The following is a 20,777-nucleotide window of genomic DNA, read 5'->3' on the forward strand; positions in this document are numbered from 1 at the left end:
TATTTAATGATTAGGGTTAGTTACACCACGGATCAGTTAATTGACTAATGTTAAGGAAAGATAGATATTTAAAATATAAATTGATGTATTGTTTCAATGATCAATTTTGATTTTTATAGGTGGACATTTAGTTGAGACCAAGGTTTTTCTCTTAATAAGTTTTGGACTTATTTAATTTAGCTTGATTATTTTATTTTGTTTACTATAGTATAGCTTAGATAACCTCAAAACATCTCAAAAACCCTAAACTTTGAATTATTTAACAGAAAGACCTGAACTAGATCTTCCTCGTGGGATTGATCCCTTGCTTGCTCTATACCAACTTATTTGTTTAAGCTAAAGTAATTAATTTATATGACCACGACATCGTGACAAAATTTCAATGCCATTGTTGGGAAAGTGATTTTAATTGATTCTTGTGCTATGATTGTTATTTATTTCATTCAAAAGTAAGAAAAAAGAAACAGAAAAGAAAAAACAAAAATAGAGTTGTTGTACTATTGAAAATGAAATTTTTGGTGGAATTAGGTTTCAATATTTAGTTTTCTAAAGGAAAACGATGTTTTGAGCAAGACTAGTTGCTTTTAGCTACTAGCCCCACCCTCTAGAGGCCAAATTCCATTGTTTTCTAGGGTTTTTAGGCATTTTTGTATGTTTATCGTTGCATTTTCATTTTCTTTAACTACTTTAAATCTCTTTTATGATTTATTTTTTTTTGTTTATTTGAGTTTTCTTGACTAATTATGCCTTCAACTCGATCTGTTAACCAAGGACAAGTGTAGGTAAATCTCAAAATAGAAAACAATTTACACAAGTTATGGAAAAAAGCTCTCATCAACACCAGGTTATTACACGATAATAGACACTAAAAGAGCTCGCTGCTCTCAACATGGAGAATCAACCATTGTTCATAAACATTGATAACAACACCAACTTCTAACTCAAGTCTGGGTTTATACACCTACTATCAATATTCATTGGACTTGCTGGAGAAGACCCTTATTCTCATTTCAAAGAGTTCCACATGGTTTGTGTTAACATGAAATTAGATGAAGTTAATGAAGAACAAGTTAAGTTGAAAGCTTTCCCTTTCTCTTTAAAAGGGGCAACAAAAGCATGACTTTTCTCCATTCTCTTTAGGTCCATTGGAAATTGGAATGGTATGAAGAAGATTTTTCTAGAGAAGTATTTCTCATCATCTCGAGTTGCCAACATAAGAAAATAAATATATGGGATTCGACAATCTCATAGGGAAACACTCTCTAAAATTAGAAAAGATTTGAGCAGTTGTGCATTCAATATCCTCATCATCAAATACCTAATTAGCTACTCATTCAATACTTTTATGAAGGACTGATGCCTATTGACCATAGTATTATTGATGCAGTAAGTCAAGGGGCACTAGTAAATAAAACACCAGAGGTTGCACACTAATTGATCTCAAATATAGCAGCCAACTGGAAATAGTTTGAACACATGAAGACTTCCCAAGCAAACAAGTAAATAAGGTAAGTATTGCTAACCTTAAGAATAAAGTTAGTGACTTAATTTTTTTATATGTTTTTTGGCTTGTGAAAATATACAGCAAATGAAAGTTTATAATATATGCTCATTACAAGGCCGTGCTTTAGATATGTTCCCAATAATGTAAGAAGATTATATTAAACAAGCTAATGCAGTTGATGGAGCATTCAATCATCAACCCTAGCGTAAATATGATCCCTTTTCTAATACATACAATCCTAGATGAAGAGATCACCCGAACTTACACTATGGGAACCTAGCTCAACAATGCAATCAAGGCCAACACTATGGGAACCTAGCTCAACAATGCAATCAAGGCCAATAGTTCCACCTCCATGAATTTTAACCCCAACAGAATTATCAAGCAAGACAACTCTCTACATTTACAAATTCCAATGTTATAGGGTCATTAAGTGATGATCTTCGTGAGACGATGAAAACTTTAGCTTCTAACATAATGACTTTACAATAAAATATCATGCATTTTCAACAAGAAACAAGGTCAAGTATTCACAACTTAAAGAAGCAAACAGAGCAAATAGCTTTAAGTGTAGGGAAATTAGAAGCACAAATCAACAGAAAATTTCCCTCCCAAGCATTGAATCCAAAAGAAAACATTAGTCTGGTCACTCTGCAAAGTGGGAAAGAACTTGAAGAGCAAAGGTAAAAGCAAATTGAGATAGAGGAAAAGGAGGAGATAGAAACTAATCTGGATAGAAAGAAGAAACAACCATTAATACTCCAAAGTAAGTCCTAACTCAAAGAATTCCAATTTCAAGAAAACCCTTTCTTTTCTTTTGAGTTCTTCTAGGTATATAAAAGAGGACAAAGAAAAAGAGAATTTTTAAACTTGTTTTTTAAAAAATTGAAAAATTCTTTATTTGATATTTTTTTTCCTGGAAAAGCACTTAGTTTCAACAAGAAGCTCGAGTTATTAGAATTGATTCCTAGACTCTCTAGACTCAAAATTCAGGTGCCTCTAATCTAACCTCGAAGGGTTATGAACCTAATCTCAACTATACACCTTGGAGCCTATAGCTGGCCTCGACTTGATCCTTGGTGTTCTGAACTTAACCCTTAAACTCGACCTTACATGCCCTGAACTCCATCGCACCATAGGTGCTACAGACTTGGGTGCGACCCAAACACTAGATAGCCTATACCCGATCTTAGCCTAAACCTCGAGTGACCTAGGCCCAACTCTCAAGCAACTAGAACCTGACTTCGGCTTGAATCTTAGGTGATCGAGACTCCGCCTTGGCTTGAATATGGTTGCGATCCAAGTTCTAGATCTATCTTCGGGCACTTCAATCCTTGTTCTAGCACGAATCGTGGACTCCCTGAACCTGGCTCCTAGACTTCTCAGACCCAATCTTGACTTGAATCTCATGTGATTTGGACTTGGTCCCGACCCCAACCCTCCTGATCTGTATCATAAAATATCTCAAACCAAGTCTCATTCTGACACCCAAGCACTTTGGAACTGATCCGACCAGAATCATGAGGGCTTCACACTGTAATTTACTCTTAGTTTTGGAGTTTTGTTTTTTTAAAAAAAAAAAAAAATGAAAAAAAAGCTAAAAACCTATTTCCCGCGCACAAACCTCTTATTTATTCTTCTTCACTTCAAAATAATAACACAGACTTTACTTTGCTGCTTAATTTTAAAAAAACAAGTCCAAGGAAGGAAGCAGACAGAAATGGAGGCATGGGTTCCTCTCTTTAACATATTCCTTAACTCCCCAACACCAGACACGGAAGCATCCCTCTGGTTACAACAATCTTCTTCATCATCATCAGTTCCAATCACCACAACCTCTTTTCTCTCTTTACTCGCCAAACCCATTATAAACAACTCATACACAAACAGGTGGAGTAAAATCCATTTTCCATTTCATGTTATCTCTTGCTTTTTCTACGATTCTCACTTTTTTTTCTCCCTGTTAACAGCTTGTGTGACAGGAGGGTCATGTTTCTACAAACACTGCCTTTTCTTGTCCAGTCCAGAATTTTGTCCTTTCTTGGTTTTGAGCATCAAAGGTTTTGCAAGCGGGACTTATCTAAGCTGGCCAGGACTTTGTTGACAGATACCGAGGGGATTGATTTCTGGGTTAAGAGGGCTGCCCGCAATCTGCTTGATAAAGTGTCTGACTCAAATTACCAATGGATTTCTGGTTTAAGCTTAGACTCTGGAGAAGAGAGAGTTGATGAGGAGTTTGGTTCAATCCCAGATTGCCTTAAAGATGCTGCTTCAAGTGCAAATGAACTGTTTCTACCTTGGTTGCCTCTCTCGCATGATACATTGAACTCCAGAGAATTGTTTGCTGGTTATGAAAGCCAAGAAGATTTCTTGAGTCAAGTTGGAGAGGGTTCTGGTGATAATTCGAAAGATGTTGCGGAGGAAATGGAGATTGATTTGGTCATGGTTGCTCCTTTAGATGAGGAAATTCAAAACATGGCAGCAAGTTTGAAAGAGAGGATTATGACTTTTGAGTCTAGTTCTTTAACTGTTGAGTTAGCAAATGAAATTCGCAGACTTAGTTTTGAGAGAGACGCAGATCCTTTTGTGATTTTGGGTATGCTTGAACCTTGGAAAGCTGATGATGAGACTGCCTCAATTCTGGTTTTTCATCTCTCAAATGGAAGAGAAGAAGAAGAAGAGATCGCTTGGCCTAGCAAGGTTTTGTGTTCAATTATGCTTCCAAAGATGTTGGTGCTTGAAGAGCCAGCATCTCGTGTACTGGTGATTTCAATGGTAGAGTACTGCAAGCTTCACCAGAGAGCTGCTGAATGTGCACTATTGCTTCCGCTGATAATGAAAAAGAGTGGCATCAACAACCACATGTGTGATGTGATCACCCGGATCGTCAAGGAATCCTTGCACCCAGCTCATGTTTCAGCTTTTTGCCGGAAGCTGCTTTGTGGAGAAGAAGTTGAGAAACGATCAATCATTCTTCCTTGCCACCAATGCCTTTTATCCAGTCAACTGGTTTGGACGGAATCATTGTTTAATCTGTTTCAAAATATCTTAAATCATAACGTTCAGCTAACTCAGGATTCAGTTGATCAACTTGTATTGCTTATTAGGGAGGTGGCCCCAAGTTTCTCCAAATCTCTGAAATTCGGGAATTTTCTGTTGTGTTTCATCACCAGATGTTCTTTGTTATTGAAGTCTCGTAAACTTTTATTGGTTGAAGCAGTTGCGAAGACCAATACTCTTGTCACTAAATCCATATTATCAAAATTGGCTAGCTTCTAGCTATGTAATGATTTTTTAAAATGCCTTTGTTTTTTTCCGCTTTCGTGCTGTGAGATCTGATCAGTCTTAATGCGTCCGGTTCCATCAAGAGAGTTGATTTTGCTACCGGACGAGGTATATGTGGCAAATTTAGGTCTCGTGTTTGCTATGTTTGAGAAAGTGAACAGTGAATTGTAAAGTGGATAATTTTTCCGGATCCAATGGTGCTCCTGCTAACTAGACAAGATAAACGAGCATCTCCTTGTATCAAGAAAACAAGTGGTTCAAACTGACAAATAAACACCAGTACTGGGAATTACACGAGGCAGTTTCAGACACCATGACTGCTGTGTTCATTGGCTATTTTCTTCATGGCTTCAAATCTGGGACCCTTATCTGAGAACTTTGTGGTGCCATAAAGCTTCAAGTAATCTTGAAATGTATAATTATGGGGGTATGAGAGTTTGGGAGCTGGAGAGATAATGGCATCACCAGCTGGGTTGTAGAATGTGGCAATGGAGAGTCTGCTTCCATCCTTGCCAGCCATGACACGGTGCAGAGTACTTTTGTACCTTCCATTACTCAACACTTCCACTTGATCACCTGTGTTGACAAATATAGTATTGTTCTTGGATGGGGGGATCTTTATCCATCCTCCATCGTTTGAGAATTCAAGACCTGGGACATGTTCATCTTGGAGCAAGAGTATGATTCCGCCGGCATCGGTGTGCTCTCGGAGTCCTCTCACAAGCTCTGGCCGAGGACATTCAGGGTATTTTGCCACCTTTGTTCCCACAGAAGGACCTCTAGCTCCTGAAAACGTTTCCTTTATGTAATCCTTGTCCAGTCCAAGATTCTCAGACATGAGTTGAGAAAGCTTCTCTGCTAACTGAATCAGTTGGGCGATGTACTCATCCATTATTTGGCTGCACATAACACAGAACCATGTTCTTATTTCAGAAGAATAATGTCTGTCCAAATTGCTAGTTATAATTATATATAATCAAATCCATACCAAAGATTCTCCGAGAGGTTGTGGATTTCATTGATGTTGGATGTTGGGCGATGCCAAATAAAGAAACTGCTTTCCCAGTCTACATCACATTTATTCATCAAGCCTTTAGCTATCTCTGACTCGTAAAAGCTTTCTTTCAAGTTTTCCTCGTAGTGTGCATTCACCAATTGCTTTACCTTGTCCATCAGCTTCTTCTCGAGTCCATGGTTCTCAACCTGTAAAAATCAAATATGTATTAAGATAGATACGTGTTATATCAAGTTTTTTTCGAAGGATGAAAAATCCCTGTACCTGAAAGAAGCCCCATTTCTCACAAGCTTGGTGCAGAAGAGCCATGGTTTTGCTTCTGTTCTCGCCCTCGAGTTGGCTCAAATCTATCACGGGAATCTCCATCTTTCTTTCTTTCTTTCTTTCTTTCTTTCTTTTGTTCTAACCTCAGAATACCGTAAAAAAATAGATGACAAGTCTCATAAATATAGGCTCAGCTCAGAGAAAAGGGTGCGAGCAGCTATAAATTAAATAATTAATATATACATATATATTACAGTAAAGGCAGTCAGATTTGGAGCAACAGTGTTTACTGATTAATTTGAAGCATGTAATTTTAAACATAAACTTATAAATATATTTAAAATATATATATTATTATCTTCTCAATGATCTAAGACATCCACACACAAAAATTTTAAAAAAATAATTTTTAATTTCAAGATTCAAATCTATAAAAAAAGAAAAGAGTTGGTATCTCCAAGACTATTCAAATAATCCAGTCGAAGTCTAAATTCAATTCATCGCCACCATGTGAGTCAGATATTGACGCTCGGTCACTTGTAGACGACGCATGGCGGTGGCAACTTTTTTCTTCGTTATCAAGAAATCGACATAATTGGTCTATGTAATACTTACTGATATTATTTCATTTTATGAAAATATATTAGTCGTATTTGTAAATTATTTGCCAATAATATTATTGAACTTAATTGAGAAACACATTTTATATCCAATGATGTCTCTCACGTCAAATTATTTTGATCGTGAAGTGAAAGAAGATTTGTATCGCAAGAGCCATGGATCCCCATTTCCTGTATACTTTTTTTCTCTTGAATTAACATGTCAACTAATATATATATATATATATATATATATATATATATATATATTGAGGAAAGTTTCTTTGACTAGAATCATTCATTCGTTTGTTTTAGCAAATCTGTGGGCAGTGCAAACAACGGGGGCGAAATTATAAGATGCGATCTCATAGGTCTCCAATGGGCCATTTTATCTGTGTGCTGCTGTAGTCGTCGCATACTGGCCTTTGTCCCCCTCTGCAACTTGTCTAGAGAGAGAGAGAGAGAGGAGTTCCGAAACTTCAGCTCATTATTGATCTTATTTTTTCCTTCTTTATTTTATTTTATTTTATTTGAGAGAGCGATATTCATTACCTAACATATTGGTTTTCATGCAAACAGACCATGCCACCGCAAGAAACTTGAGCTTTTTTTCAATTTTAGCACGGTTAATTATTTTTTAAGAAAAACAACATAATTCATAAAGTATTTTAAAAACTAGTATAGATGAGAGAATCGAAAATGATATTTATGATTTATGAATCTCATGAAACTCTCTAAAATTATAAAATAATCCGTAAAATATTAAATTAGAAAAAAAGAGGAGAGAGAGAAAAGACCTTTGAGATATATCGAAGCTCTAATGATAACATCACTGATATTTTTAGAAAAATATTGATTAGACAAATCCAACAACATCAATAAAGGTAACTAATGGAGACAAGAGAGGGTCACACGAATTGCTCAAAAATGGCAGAGCTAACTTGTATTTAGGGGCACATATGGCTCTCTATAATCATCGTTAGTAACCTTTTCTAATGTTGTTGGATTCGTCTCGTCGGGATTTTTTTTTTATACCGATAGTGACATCATTAAAGTTCTGGTGTGCCTCCAGGGTTTCTTTTTTTTTTTTCTTTCTTTGTGTTTTCTCTTCTCATAATTTATTAAGAAACTTAAGAGAAAGAGAGATAGAAAAGCAACCTCCGAGGCATATCAAAGTTTCGATGACAGCACCATCAGTATTTTAAAAAAGATCTCAATGAGATAAATCAAACGATATTAGAGAAGGTCACTAACAGTGAAGCGGGCCACACGAGCCGTCCAAAAACAAGTTAGTCCCACCACCTTTGGGTAGCTCATGAGGCTCATTCCAATCTCCATTAGTGATCTTTTTTTATATAATTGGATTTATCTCGTTAATATTTTTTTGAAGATACTAGTAGTGTCATCATCAAAGCTTCATTATGTGTCTAAGGTCTTTTCTTTCTTGCTTTTCTTTTTCTCTCTCCTCAATTTAAGTATTTATAAATCATTTTATATTTTTAGAGAGTTGCATGTTGCACATGCGACTCATGATTCGTAAATGTCAGTTGCGACTCACTCAATTATACTACTTTTCTAAATATTTTATAGACTATATTATTTGATAATTTTGTTTAACTATGCTAAGGTACAAAAAAAGCTCAAAAACATTCGGGCTTTCTTTAGTTTTTAATTTTAAATAGCCATGTTTATCCAACTAGCTAAAAACAATTATTAGAGTTTTCACACCCAAGCTCTCAACATTATCAAAAAAATCTAAAATACTTTAGGAATCTAATATACCCCAAAACACACAATATTGTGGATTGAAAGAATGTTTTTATGTTTTTTCCCTTTTCAACAAAAAATAATGGCCTTCCTGATAGGGATAGTGTTTTATTTTTCACATGACATATTGGTCATTACCAAATCGATTATGACAATGTTGTCTTTTCATATATTTTTTTTAGCATAGTAAAATTACTTAAATATCCTTAAAAGCATATAATATTAAATTGACATATGGGGGCTTATTCATCTTTTTTTTTTTTTTTTAAGCACAGAAAAATGACATGATTGAAAATTAATAAACTATTGTGCTGGGGTGTTTTCATATTTTTAATTTGGTTTTTTTATTATTATTAAGTTGGAAAAGGGACACTTTCATCTTTTGATATATATAAAATACTAAGTTTCAATGTTGCCAAAAGATTTCATCATAAAATATAATTGCTAAAATACAAAACAATTCAAGAAAACTATTCCACATTGCATAATACTTACTTAAGTTTTAATTGCAACCTTGAGCATCCTAAACAGTGATCTTATGTATATCTACAACAAGAATAGGTAATGTTTATAAAAGCTCAAGTTTTTTTTTTTTTTTTAAAAAAAAGAATTTAAAATGCCATATCACATAATACTAAAGTTCCAAAATGCATGTTCTTCTAGTAATGCAAGAAGAGCCTTTTACCAATTCCACATCACAATTCCTATTATTTATCACATAAACCATTACACTTGGGAGAAGAGAGGATGTTGGCTTAAAAAAATATGAAAGCTTATAGTTTAATTTCAATCATTAAGCACTCAATTAAAAGCATAACTCATTTCAAGTTATACATAACTAGATTAAAAAATTAAAGCAATGGCCTTTGAACTTAAAATCTTTAACTCGTTATAAACACACAAAATGAATGGCATGAAACAAGACATCTCAAATTTAAAACTCATACACATCTCTTTAAATATCTCAAATATCTTTGTAAATCTACCCCTCTTGCATATCTATCAATCATGAAGTTAAAAGTAATTACATTCTTTATTTGCCACAATATCTTATCAAAAAATCATTTTGCATCATTTATTAGACCCAAACTCACATTCCCATTAATCATGGTATTCCAAGAAACTAGATTCTTCCCTTCATTTAATTTAACAATTCTCTAGCCTCCATCAACAATCCTACTTCCAACATTGTAACATTGGGGACCTTTGACAAACCCTTTTCCACACAATCTAGCAAACTTTTTTGGAATTCCTTCATAAAATTTAAACAATTAAATCTAACAACATGAAATGCAAAACAATTAATGGTTTGTTTACATTAAACATGAAGCTTCCATTGTTTCTCTTACATGGAAAACCCATCATTAATCACCTCTAATACTAACTTCAATTGCTTTCCAAAAGGGCTATATGTTGATAGAAACAAAGTTGTATATAAAAGTACTTCATTGATTCTATATGAATCACTAGCAGTTTTTTTTTTTTAAAAAAAAAAAGAGAAACAATTGATGGTTTCTTTTTTTCATGTATGTATAAATTTGTGATTAAGAAGAGAATCAAACTTTGAACCTATATCTTCGATCCATATAAACATGGCAATGATACATGTTTTCTTTCCAAGAACCCTAATCAAGATGTCATACAGAAATAAATCAAATAGACCCAAATCAACCTAGATAGTTTTATGATATATTTACATTGACACGATCTTCTCCCTTTATATAACCCCACCTACATCTCAAAGCTAACAATATCCATGATTTAGAGATAAACCATGACTAGAAATTCTAATATCTTGACCAGAAATTCTTTAAAGAACTAAAGACATATATATCTAATGGACCCAAATAAAAATCTCACAAAATAATATAAAACCCATGTATAGAAAACTAGAAAGATCCTTGATTTAGAGATAAAATAAATTATACCTTTCTTGGCTAGCAATATCCCAAATCTCAGCCTTGACAACTTTATCATCAACATGGATATTACAAGTGGAAAATCCAACACCAATAGTGGATTTGAATTCCAAATTAAATTTACTTTTTATAAATCTTGATAAAAGATTGGATTTTTCAATACTATAATCACCTTATAAAGATAGAATCAAAACCCAATTCTAGTAGATTCTCCATCTTCAAACCAAACGTTTTCCTTGTGACCACATACTTTTCCCTCCACACCTTATCCCTCATCACCAATTGAGGACTACTATAGTGTTCGTTATATGTAGTAAGCATTGTTCACAAAGCTAGAGTGGAAAGCCTTTTAGAGAGCATGGATGCTATGGGAGAAAACCACACTAGTTAGCTATTATAGTGAAGGACTCTCTTTAAAGAGCAATGGTGTGGATGCTCATAGAGCATCCATATTTTTACATGCTATCCTATCTTTTTAGCTAAAATAAAATGTATAGATTTTTTTTCGAAGCATTGTTGCTAGCTAAATAATCATTATTTTACCTTTGTGAATTGTACACACTACATATAATAAGTACTATTGCAATTTTTATTTAATTAGGATGCAATAGAGGGAAGAATAATGCTTGCAGGAAAGAGAAAAGAGGGACAAATAATGAGTTTTAATCTCTCCTCAATTAGGTCATAGATAGGCTATATACCTACACAAAATTAGTCTAAGATAAAAAATGAGAAGAGTGACAAATATCAAGGAAAATTGGACAATTAGCATACAAAATCAAAAGAACTGGCAATTTAACACAATAATAAAAAGTTTTGATGAAATATCATATTTTTAAATGTCATGGTTCAAAAATTTTAATATGATTGACAAATTGAGTTAAAACTTTGTGTGGATCATTATAATAAATTATTTTACAATGGGATAAAGTTTTAGAATTTTTAGAATATCTGATGATTTTTAAAATTTACACGAAAAAATACCGGTAATATAATAATATACTAGGCACATGGTAATATAATTAAAAGAAAGATGGTATTAATTAGTTGAAATGTTAGCCTTCAAAAGGTTGTTTCCAACCGACCAAAAAAAGGAAAGAAAATGACTTATGGGACTAGATAAATTTAAATATAAAAGGCAAGGACTTAAATGCAAATAATGAAAATTTTACTATATAAACCCCAATTTGCTTGGGGTGCGCAGCGAGTTATAGGGAGAGAAAGGGGCGTTAAGGATTTTATTACATCTTCTCTACAATTCTCTCTCAATTCTTGAAAATAATGTATGATTATGGAGAGTTGAGATAATTAAGAAGGTTTATTGTGAGCTACACTAAATATTTGAGTGATCTAAGGGTTTTAAAGCTTGTGGAGGAAGAATGAAGTGTGGAGAAAGAAAAAGAAAGGAAATATGATTTCACCTTGAGGTTTCTTCTAATTAAATTCCTGTTATGTTAGTAGTAAATATGATTCTATCGTGTTGATTGAGGAAATTTCATACATGTATACTTGAGTGATGATGTGCTTGATTATGGAACTTTGTGATTAGCATATTATTAGCATACTGGTTGAAGTAATTTGTGATATTGCTATGAAATTTTATTTGTTGGCATGAAAATTGAATAAATTAGTGTTTAATTGAGTAAAAAGTTGATGAAATTTCTTGATATCCTTACTTGAAATTTTGGCATTGGTAGAAAAATACAAATAATGTATGTGATTGATGAAATGAAAAATTATCATGCTCAAATGAATAAAATTAACCCTAGTTTTGAAAACTAGAATCAAAGAAGAATTGATCCCTCATTGGATGTTAAAAAAAATAAAAAAAAAAAAATCAGCAAGGCTAAATGAAAGAAGAGGAAAATTATATTTGACTAAGTAGGATGTAAAAGAAAAAAATAAAATAAAAATGACATCCTTACTAAACTAAGAAATTTGGCAAAGTGAGGAAAGAACTAAAAGAATGGAATGCCAATGTGGATAATGATAAAATTAGTGTTGAAATACATTAAGAAACATAGTGAGAGGGATTGAATTGTAAATTAAATAGGATGGAAGGAAAATCTAAAAAAAAATAAAAAAAAAAGAAACAATTATCGAACCCATGCAAACTTGTCTGGGTCCCTTTTTTCCTTATCTCGTCATCCATGCTAAATTATTTACTAATGAGTCTAAATCCAGAAACGATCTACCTTAATTTTGTCAAAAGTAAGATTCAGTGCGCCTTTAACCTGAAAAGGGCAGAACAGGTGTCATCTAAAAAGCTACAAACTCTAATGAAGCAAATACATAACCTCCAATTGCTATCAGTCTTCGTCAAGAAACAGAATACAGCTAAATCCATACGATAAACTAGTACTTAATGCTGATTCCCATCATCATACAAGTTTCTTCGTTTCACGTCCATGTCAAGGCTTCGAAGCACAGGAAACCACATGTGACTTGAACTTCTCAAGCTCTGCCAAAACCTCATCTTCTGGCCTGTAGATCAAATCACTCATGCGCCATATCTGCACACATTTTTATTAAATCAAATTTAAGCATTATCCAAATGACCCAATGTAGAAGTATCTCTAGAATACTTTTAAGACTCCATTCCCATCTTCATAAACACAGTAGGTTTTACCAAATTATCCATACACTTGCACAATCACTAAGTAGACACTTCCTCGGAAAGAAATTATTACCTGCAATGTCCCTCCTCCCCCAGTTGTATCACAGTCATCAGACACACTAACCACTGTCCAAGGATCAGATGCATTCCAATGGAAGTCAACAACCTTGTCCCTGAACGAACAGAAAGAAGCAGATTTATGAGAGACTTTTCTGGCCAAAGAAAATACAAAAGAATTTCAAAAAAGAATGGAGCATTCAAATATTGAAGATGTGCTTTATTATCAATCAAACATATAAAGTAGGATTAAATATGACTAAGATATACACATTAAACATGTGAAAACCAGAACAAAAGATAAGATGAATGCTTATTTACAGTGAATTTAGAACTTTTATGTTGACATCCTGCATCTGTGCTTGAAATGTCCCAGTTGATTTTGTTAAACCAAAAAAATATTTACACCAAGGTAGATATGACCTTAACGAGCTCTTGAACACAAACAGGTAAAAACCATTTGAGTTTTCCCTGATTTGACATCCTTTCACAGCATGTTTAACATTGTATGTAATCTAGAGGATCACAAACAAGTGTTGGGTTGCCTCTAATTACTGAAGGCCATATTCTGAAACTAGAAAAAATTAATATGTTTTTCACATAGACATGGTAGCAGGCAATCAAGGCTAAGGGACAATCAGACAAGATGGTTGCATTAACTGCAAGAACAAGAAAATGATAAAGGCAACCATACAATGACAAATGTTAAGGAATCATCTTGAATGATAAGATTTTCATTTGTCAATCCAGTGATAAATGTCTAGTTTAATAAACATATATTCCAGGTACAACAAACACGTAAAAGGGAATCCTTAATATGAGTTAACAAAGAATCACAACCCATTGAGAGTTTCTTGCAACTAAGGAACTGTTTTCAAGGAGAAAAACAATCTTACAAACCTGTGCCCAGCATGCTGGAAAAACAATCCTGCAGGAGAATTCAGGGCTCTAGTCAGACGCTCAGACCTTTTGCCAACCTGTAAGAATAGAAAACATCATTGAGGATTCATGCTAGTAAAACATCACCAAGGTTCCAATCAAACAGGAAAGCAGGCACCACTGGAACCAAACAAGCAAAGCAGCTTTAATTAGAACTTTTGAAATCTGAGGTAGAGCTGGGGGGAAAGCTTTTCCTCAATAAGGAAGAGGTTTAGCTTAAAAGCACCATAATGAATGTTGGGTCGAGATCAAGAACAACTGTGTTAAGAAATCCCTCATCCATGTAACAAATACTAGGTGGGAGTCTAATTACATTCAGTTTTATCAGCTTTAGCTTTTTAACTTCCTAGAAGCATCCTCATACACTAAACATTTAATTTATCTCAAAGTGAAGAACCAGCAACCCAAATAGGACTTCTAATAGACAAGTTACATGCATGTACACATTCAAAAGCATGCATTCTTGAAGAGAAGTTCCTCTCTACATAATTTTATCTTTACTGCATGCAATAATTAATAGACAAACAGTTTGATCCTTGCTCCAGCGTCTTATGAAACCATAAGGAAATCAAATATTTCTTGAGAACATTTCAAACTAGAAAAAAAGTGTATGCAATCCTTTTCGTTTTCCCCTTCTCTTGAGGATTTGTTGACTTTCGAATGATTTGTCAAATAGGTCTACATTGCCAAGAGCCATCTGTTTTATATTCAATTATGTGTGAAGAGATTGGACACACAAACCTTCTCATAATCCCAAATGTTTAAGAGACCATCCTCCGCAGAACTCCCAAACACAGAAGCCTTATCTGGAGACCACTGAAAAAGAATGAGAGATTAATAAAATAAACATGTACAGCTAGCACTTCAGGGACAACAAGTGACTACTTCCAATTAAAATTAAGAAGAAAAGGTCCTGGGGATGAGAAGAATAAAAGGAAGAGGTTGATTAGTACCTGTACACAGAGAACAGCAGCATTGTGACCCTCAAATTTATAGACAGGTGAACCAACTCCATTAGAAGTGAGGTTCCGTCGATCAAACATGCAAACAGAAGTATCTGCTGACCTGAAGAAAAATCAGGGAGAGTTAAGAATCATTTAATTTTTTTTCCTTGCAATCACAAAAAAAATCAACCAAACTAAATATGATTATCTTGTTCACATCTTGGCAGCATAACATAACTGGAGGAAGCATAAAATTGAAACATACCCAGTTAAAATGAGGTTATCATCATGAGGATTCCAATCAACACAGTGAAGATCAGCATTATGTGCCTTTTCAACCTGTTGACCAGAAACAAAAATAGGGTGAGGACACAAAAACATAGATAGTCAGAGCTGAGCTCTTTGGTTTAAAATTGAACAAGCACGATTCACAGAATACCACTGAATGCTAAAATGTAATAAGGCATGCAAAACATGAATGATAATTTGATTCAATGAAGTAGATATTAAAAGAAACACAAAATAAATAAAATACAAGTTATTACTCAGTTTCTAAGATCAAAACACTACATCCAATCAATGTGAACAGATTGTCAAAACAAGAAAAAGTCAATATATTCTGGAGCAGAGAGTAATGAATAATAACCTAGTTCCTCACCGTTCAGAACAATCAGATCAGGTTTTCAGTTCATCAATACTGGGAATGCATTCATAAATATTGCACAATTTGTCAACCATAGTCCAAGAAAAAATAGCAAAAACAGATACCAGGTACTTAAAAGACCAAGAATATAAAGCAGAGGTGCATAACCTTGATAGCTGGGTTAGTGCCATCTCGAGCATCCCATAATATAAGGCAAGAGTCATCTCCTACACTACAAAACTCCTGCGCACTTCAGAAAAATATAAACGTAATCAGAAATAAAAAGCACATCAAAAACATCAACTTACATGGTTTCCAACACTATAATTAAAGATAAACACAACAGCATATTAATGAGATCAATTTTATGGCTGCATCTTCAATCATACGCATTATACAATGAATAAAATAACATATCACTAATGATAACTAAAATCATAAAAACTCAGAATTTTCATGAAAGATATATTATACATTGAATACTAAAACAACAACCAGATGAGTACACATGCATTTAGCCAGGGCCACAGGAGATACCTGGATGGACAGAATGCCACATCTTCAACTGTATCCTCATGCCCCTGATATATACCTCGTGGTCCAACAGAAGGGCCATCAGTGGCTTTATCATTGCCATCCCCAGCCTTTTTAATGATCGATCCACCAGATCCTGGAGACTTTGTTGCTGGGTCAGTGGCAGATGATGTTATATGGTCCTGGATACTCCACAAAACTACTGACTTGTCCTTCCCTGCAATTAACACCCCCTATTTAGAAGAAAATTTTCATCAAGACAAATCTAGTCCTAGTCCATATCCAAGCAATCTAGACATGTACATAAGAATAATGAACATCCAACAAAACTCCAGAGCCACTGCATAACAGTACACACCACAATGCATAGCTCAACCAAAAGGAAAAAAAACACATAATAAGACAAGTATGTTGTGTGGTGCAAGTAGTAATCACAACCCTAACTTTAAGAAAGTTACTTTTCAACAAGTATACACCATGATATGTATTCAAAAAAAAAATATCAAAAAGAAGCAGCACATAATAGCACAAATTTGAAAAGTGATTTTCTAACCTCCAGAAAGCACATAGGGTTCAGTTGGGCACATTGCAAGAGCAAATTCAGCATTGTCTTGATGTCCGGTCAAAATCTGCAAGAAAGAGTTCCAAGTTAATATGATTTAGTGCCCCAGGCAAAAAGGGGTCACTTTGGTAACAAATTATCAATCCCTGGTAATATCAAAAAAGGTCTGCAAATGCATGATGATATAGAAATGCCTGGAATGCTACAGTGATGCAAGAAAATGTTTGATGTGAGAACCACTTGAACACAATCACATTGGCATGTGCCTGCTCACAATTTACAACACTCTTTTATATCAACATGACCTGACTTTCCATTATAATGAAACCAATGAACAATAACTACTAGGATTGCTCATTTATTAATATAAAAAACATAGTCTAAATAAATAAGTAAATAAAACATAAAAAAATGCTGCATTTCAAAATCAAATTATACCAAATCTGGACGAGAGTTTGTAGCTCCAAGAACAGCATGGCGGTTAGGCTGTGCTTCAACATCCCATATAAGAACCTGAAGTTTTACAAGTCCAGTCCAGGAAAAATTAAACAACAGAAACTAACAAAACTTAAGTAAAACCAAAGACAGCATAACATCAACCTAAATAAAGAAATCAATAGGTTCTTAAGACACTCACATCAGGGCTGTCAGTATGAGTGGCCACTATCTTACTATTCTGTGGGAGTTCTCTGATTCTATTTACCTGAAAAGGTATATTAAGTACAACCATGAAGAACAAGTTCAAGTGGGATTTCCCACCTTTTAGAAAGAAGGGCAAAAAATTAAGATCAGGGAGAACATGTAATAAAGAGCCATTGAGGCAAAGATTAAGTGCATGTAAGAAGAATTTCTTTTATAACAGGAAATGCAAAGGTAAAAATTTACAACAAACTCAAGAATAGAGAGATCAAGTAGAAATCTAATTCATACAGAAAAAAACAAGAAGTGCCAAAAGTTTATAATCAGCGTATATATCTGCATCACTGCATGAAACTGTAAATAACTACATACACTATGGTTGTGTACATGTTCTACATGAGATTTATACCTCTCCAGGGTGTATGATGGTCTTGTACTTCTTAACAAATGGAGAGCGTGCTTCTTCATTAAACTGGAAAAAAAATAAAAAAGCAAATGGATGTTAACTAAATAAATTTAAGTTCTAGGAACAATTGAGGAACCTAACAGTGTATTTGGATGATAGAAAGTGAGGAAAGAATTTAGAAGGGAGATATATGATGGCGGCCAGTTACTTGAAATTGTTTGGATGGAAGAGAGAAAATGAGGGGAGAGGAAAGTGCAGTGAAGATTTTCCTTGGGCCCACCTTTCAATCTTTCCAATTTGGAGAGAAAATGGGAAGATAATTAAAAAAAAGTTGCTCATTCACCCTTATAATAAATTTTGTTTTCCACAAAATGAAGGGTAAAAAAGGATTTTATAAACTTTCTCTACAGATCAATTCCCCTCCAAATTCCTTCCATCAAAACAACAAGAGCGGAAATTATTTCTCTCCTGTAACTTTCTGTCCCTTCATTTTCAATTATTTCACTTTACTTCCCTTCATACTTGATTCCCAAACACAGAGTAAAAGTTAAGAGCAGGAAGAAGAAAGTAGAATACAACAAACAATGATGAATTACCTGAGAAATGTGTTCCGCAGCAGCAACCCTAGACTTGACAACTTCACAATTTGCAATGACCAGAGTATTTGGAACACTACCATCAGTCTGACCACAAAAAAGAAGTTGAATAAAGAAAAATAACCATTATAAAGTAAAATATTTTTTATGAGAAAAATGAATTTCTAAGTTATCATAGAAGGTAATATTCATTGGCAAGGGAACAAGGGAATGAATCTCAAGGGAAAAAGGTAAAATGCAGTACACAAAAACAGGAATCTCAACATGAAAAAAAAAAGTCTTGCGTGAAGATATTGGCAAAGTAAACCCAGCACCACAAGTCATACTCCATCAACAGAGTACCAAAATCTCTAAGACATTTCGCCCACAATTTCACATAGGATCAACCAGAAAGAGATGTCAGAGGGTATATAACAAATGCCCCTCCCAAGGCTACTGACCAATTTCACACCAAACCCATAGGCTCCATTTATCACCAGTAAAACCTTGGAAGTTTCAATGTTGTTTCAGTGTAAGGATGTTGTTTTGGCTGATTTCTTCAGCCTTCAACACCCATTTGAGCAGTAAGATTTAAGCCATTTTGTTCGGAATGATTCTCTTTGGCAATTCTTTATTGCCAAAACAAAAATAAGAGCGTTTTGTCCAATAAGATTATAGAAGTTTCAGATGTTCGACCAGGGAAAAAAAAAACTCATATAATATAAACAAAAAACTAGCCTGCTCGGAAAGATAGAGGCGCTGGCGATTCTTGTAAGTAGCTTGCTCAAGCTGCGGACCCCACCTAATCACAGAATCATCAATCAATAAGAAAAGAAAAAATAAAATCATTGAACTTTAATCATTGTACAGCCATAGAAATGGAGCAACAAAGTAACCAAACTGAAAAACCCTAGCTTTGGTTCACAAAGAGATAAAACATGCCCAAGAAATAATACCCTAAAATCTCTCACTCTCTCTTAACCCGAAAGGAAATGAAGCATTGATAAATAATGTGTCCGCAAGCTGGGGTTTCGTCTTCAATAAAAAGATGCAACGCGTTAAGGATCCGAAAATAAAGACGCTAGACAAGAAAGAACATCTAAACATACATAACAGAAAGAAAAGCATCAATCAATCAGGAACTGAAAGGAAAGTATTAACCCTAGTAGAAAAAAGAGAGAGAGAGAGAGAAACCGGCAAGAGAGAGAAGGCCAAACAAGGTTGTGATTAGCAAGCCAGTCATAGAGAACAGGAACCAAAGACTTCCACTGAGTGTACTTGTCATCAACAGAGTGTTGGTGTGCCTTCTTTCCCTCTTTCATTCTGGGACCAGCACTTTGCTGTTGCTGTTGCTGATCTTCTTTGGGCTTGGGTTTTCGGCCTCTCTTCTTTGGCACCTGAGGAGCAGCAGCAGCAGCTTCCATTTCAAAGAAAAAACGACTTTCTTTCTCTCTTCTAGTATGGGTGTGAGAGCTAAAACCCTGAGAGGAGGGAGGGTCTGTCCTGTCTGCTACTAGTATAAAGACTAGAACCAGCTAGGCTATCCTTTTATTGCTTTGCCAACCGAAGCTTTTTTTTTCGATGAACTGATCCTAAAATGTAGGTGTGTAACTTTTGGGTCGCTTTGTATTCAATTCAATTTTTAATATTTTATAAATTATAAATCTAATCCAATTTTTTTAACCTAAATAGATTGAATTTATATTACTAGTTTTCGTAAGTTAAGTTCAATTAGAATTATGATTTTGACTTAATAAATTAGCTAAAAACCGTTTATAAGCTAAAACAACAATTTATGATTAAAATGTTAATTGAATCAATTGATTAAAATAAAAAAAATAATTAAAAAATAAAGAAAAAACATATAATAACAAATTAAGTTTGTTGTTATAGACAATATTAGTTATATAGGTTGATAAAGTTTTAAAAAATCTTGACTTATTATCCAACATGATATTAATTTTTAGATTTTTTATTTATTATTATCTGTAGTATTTATATTATCTAATTTTAATGGATTAAATCAGACTAAATAATACAAATATTACATATGAATTAGGATCAGTTTTTTGAACATTTTACTAAAATATCCATGCTTTAAACATTAACATAATAAATATTATGATCAGATTAAATTACTAATTGGAAGAGATTGATAAATAATTATGAAAATATAAATTTTTAATATTTATTATGCAAATTCCAGTATTCAATTACTGAAATTTTAATTTTAATAAATACTTAATATTTTAAATTTTTGTAACAATGACTCACAATCTTGTAAAGATGTGCTGAAATTTTTCCTAGTAATCAAATTGGTAATAAAAGAAATTTATTATAAATTCAAAATCCAAAATCCAAATTATAAATATCCGCATGATAATCAAAGTATCGGTATTTTAACAACAATAGAGCATCCACATTCTTGCTCTCTAAAGAGTCCTAAGCTATAATAATTAGTCTATGTGATTTTTTTTCTATAGCATTTTTACTAGTTAAAGAAACAAT

At 33.8% G+C, this 20,777-nt stretch overlaps 3 protein-coding genes across 3 annotated transcripts; 1 reads left to right on the forward strand and 2 right to left on the reverse strand.

Moving 5' to 3' along the window:
* Positions 1-3,089: 3,089 nt before the first annotated feature.
* Positions 3,090-4,794, forward strand: LOC118048020 (uncharacterized). Its single transcript, XM_035057522.2, has 2 exons — positions 3,090-3,394; positions 3,475-4,794. The coding sequence occupies exons 1-2, from the start codon at positions 3,090-3,092 to the stop codon at positions 4,781-4,783; spliced, it is 1,614 nt and encodes a 537-aa protein (XP_034913413.1). The 3' UTR covers positions 4,784-4,794.
* Positions 4,795-4,954: 160 nt separating this feature from the next.
* LOC118048022 (1-aminocyclopropane-1-carboxylate oxidase 1) lies at positions 4,955-6,282 on the reverse strand. Its single transcript, XM_035057523.2, has 3 exons — positions 6,069-6,282; positions 5,778-5,992; positions 4,955-5,688 (listed from the first exon to the last, which is right to left on the reverse strand). Exons 1-3 carry the CDS (start codon positions 6,168-6,170, stop codon positions 5,094-5,096), a joined length of 912 nt encoding a protein of 303 aa, XP_034913414.1. The 5' UTR covers positions 6,171-6,282; the 3' UTR covers positions 4,955-5,093.
* Positions 6,283-12,528: 6,246 nt separating this feature from the next.
* On the reverse strand, positions 12,529-19,840 carry LOC118048019 (WD-40 repeat-containing protein MSI4). The gene is made up of 15 exons (XM_035057521.2): positions 19,464-19,840; positions 19,008-19,071; positions 18,291-18,377; positions 17,698-17,760; positions 17,287-17,352; positions 17,088-17,162; positions 16,641-16,716; positions 16,091-16,304; positions 15,722-15,803; positions 15,176-15,249; positions 14,920-15,031; positions 14,708-14,782; positions 13,928-14,004; positions 13,044-13,143; positions 12,529-12,866 (listed from the first exon to the last, which is right to left on the reverse strand). The coding sequence occupies exons 1-15, from the start codon at positions 19,691-19,693 to the stop codon at positions 12,765-12,767; spliced, it is 1,497 nt and encodes a 498-aa protein (XP_034913412.1). The 5' UTR covers positions 19,694-19,840; the 3' UTR covers positions 12,529-12,764.
* Positions 19,841-20,777: the final 937 nt, after the last annotated feature.

The sequence above is a fragment of the Populus alba genome, chromosome 6 (genome assembly GCF_005239225.2).
Source record: "Populus alba chromosome 6, ASM523922v2, whole genome shotgun sequence".
NCBI classification, from domain to species: Eukaryota; Viridiplantae; Streptophyta; class Magnoliopsida; order Malpighiales; family Salicaceae; genus Populus; species Populus alba.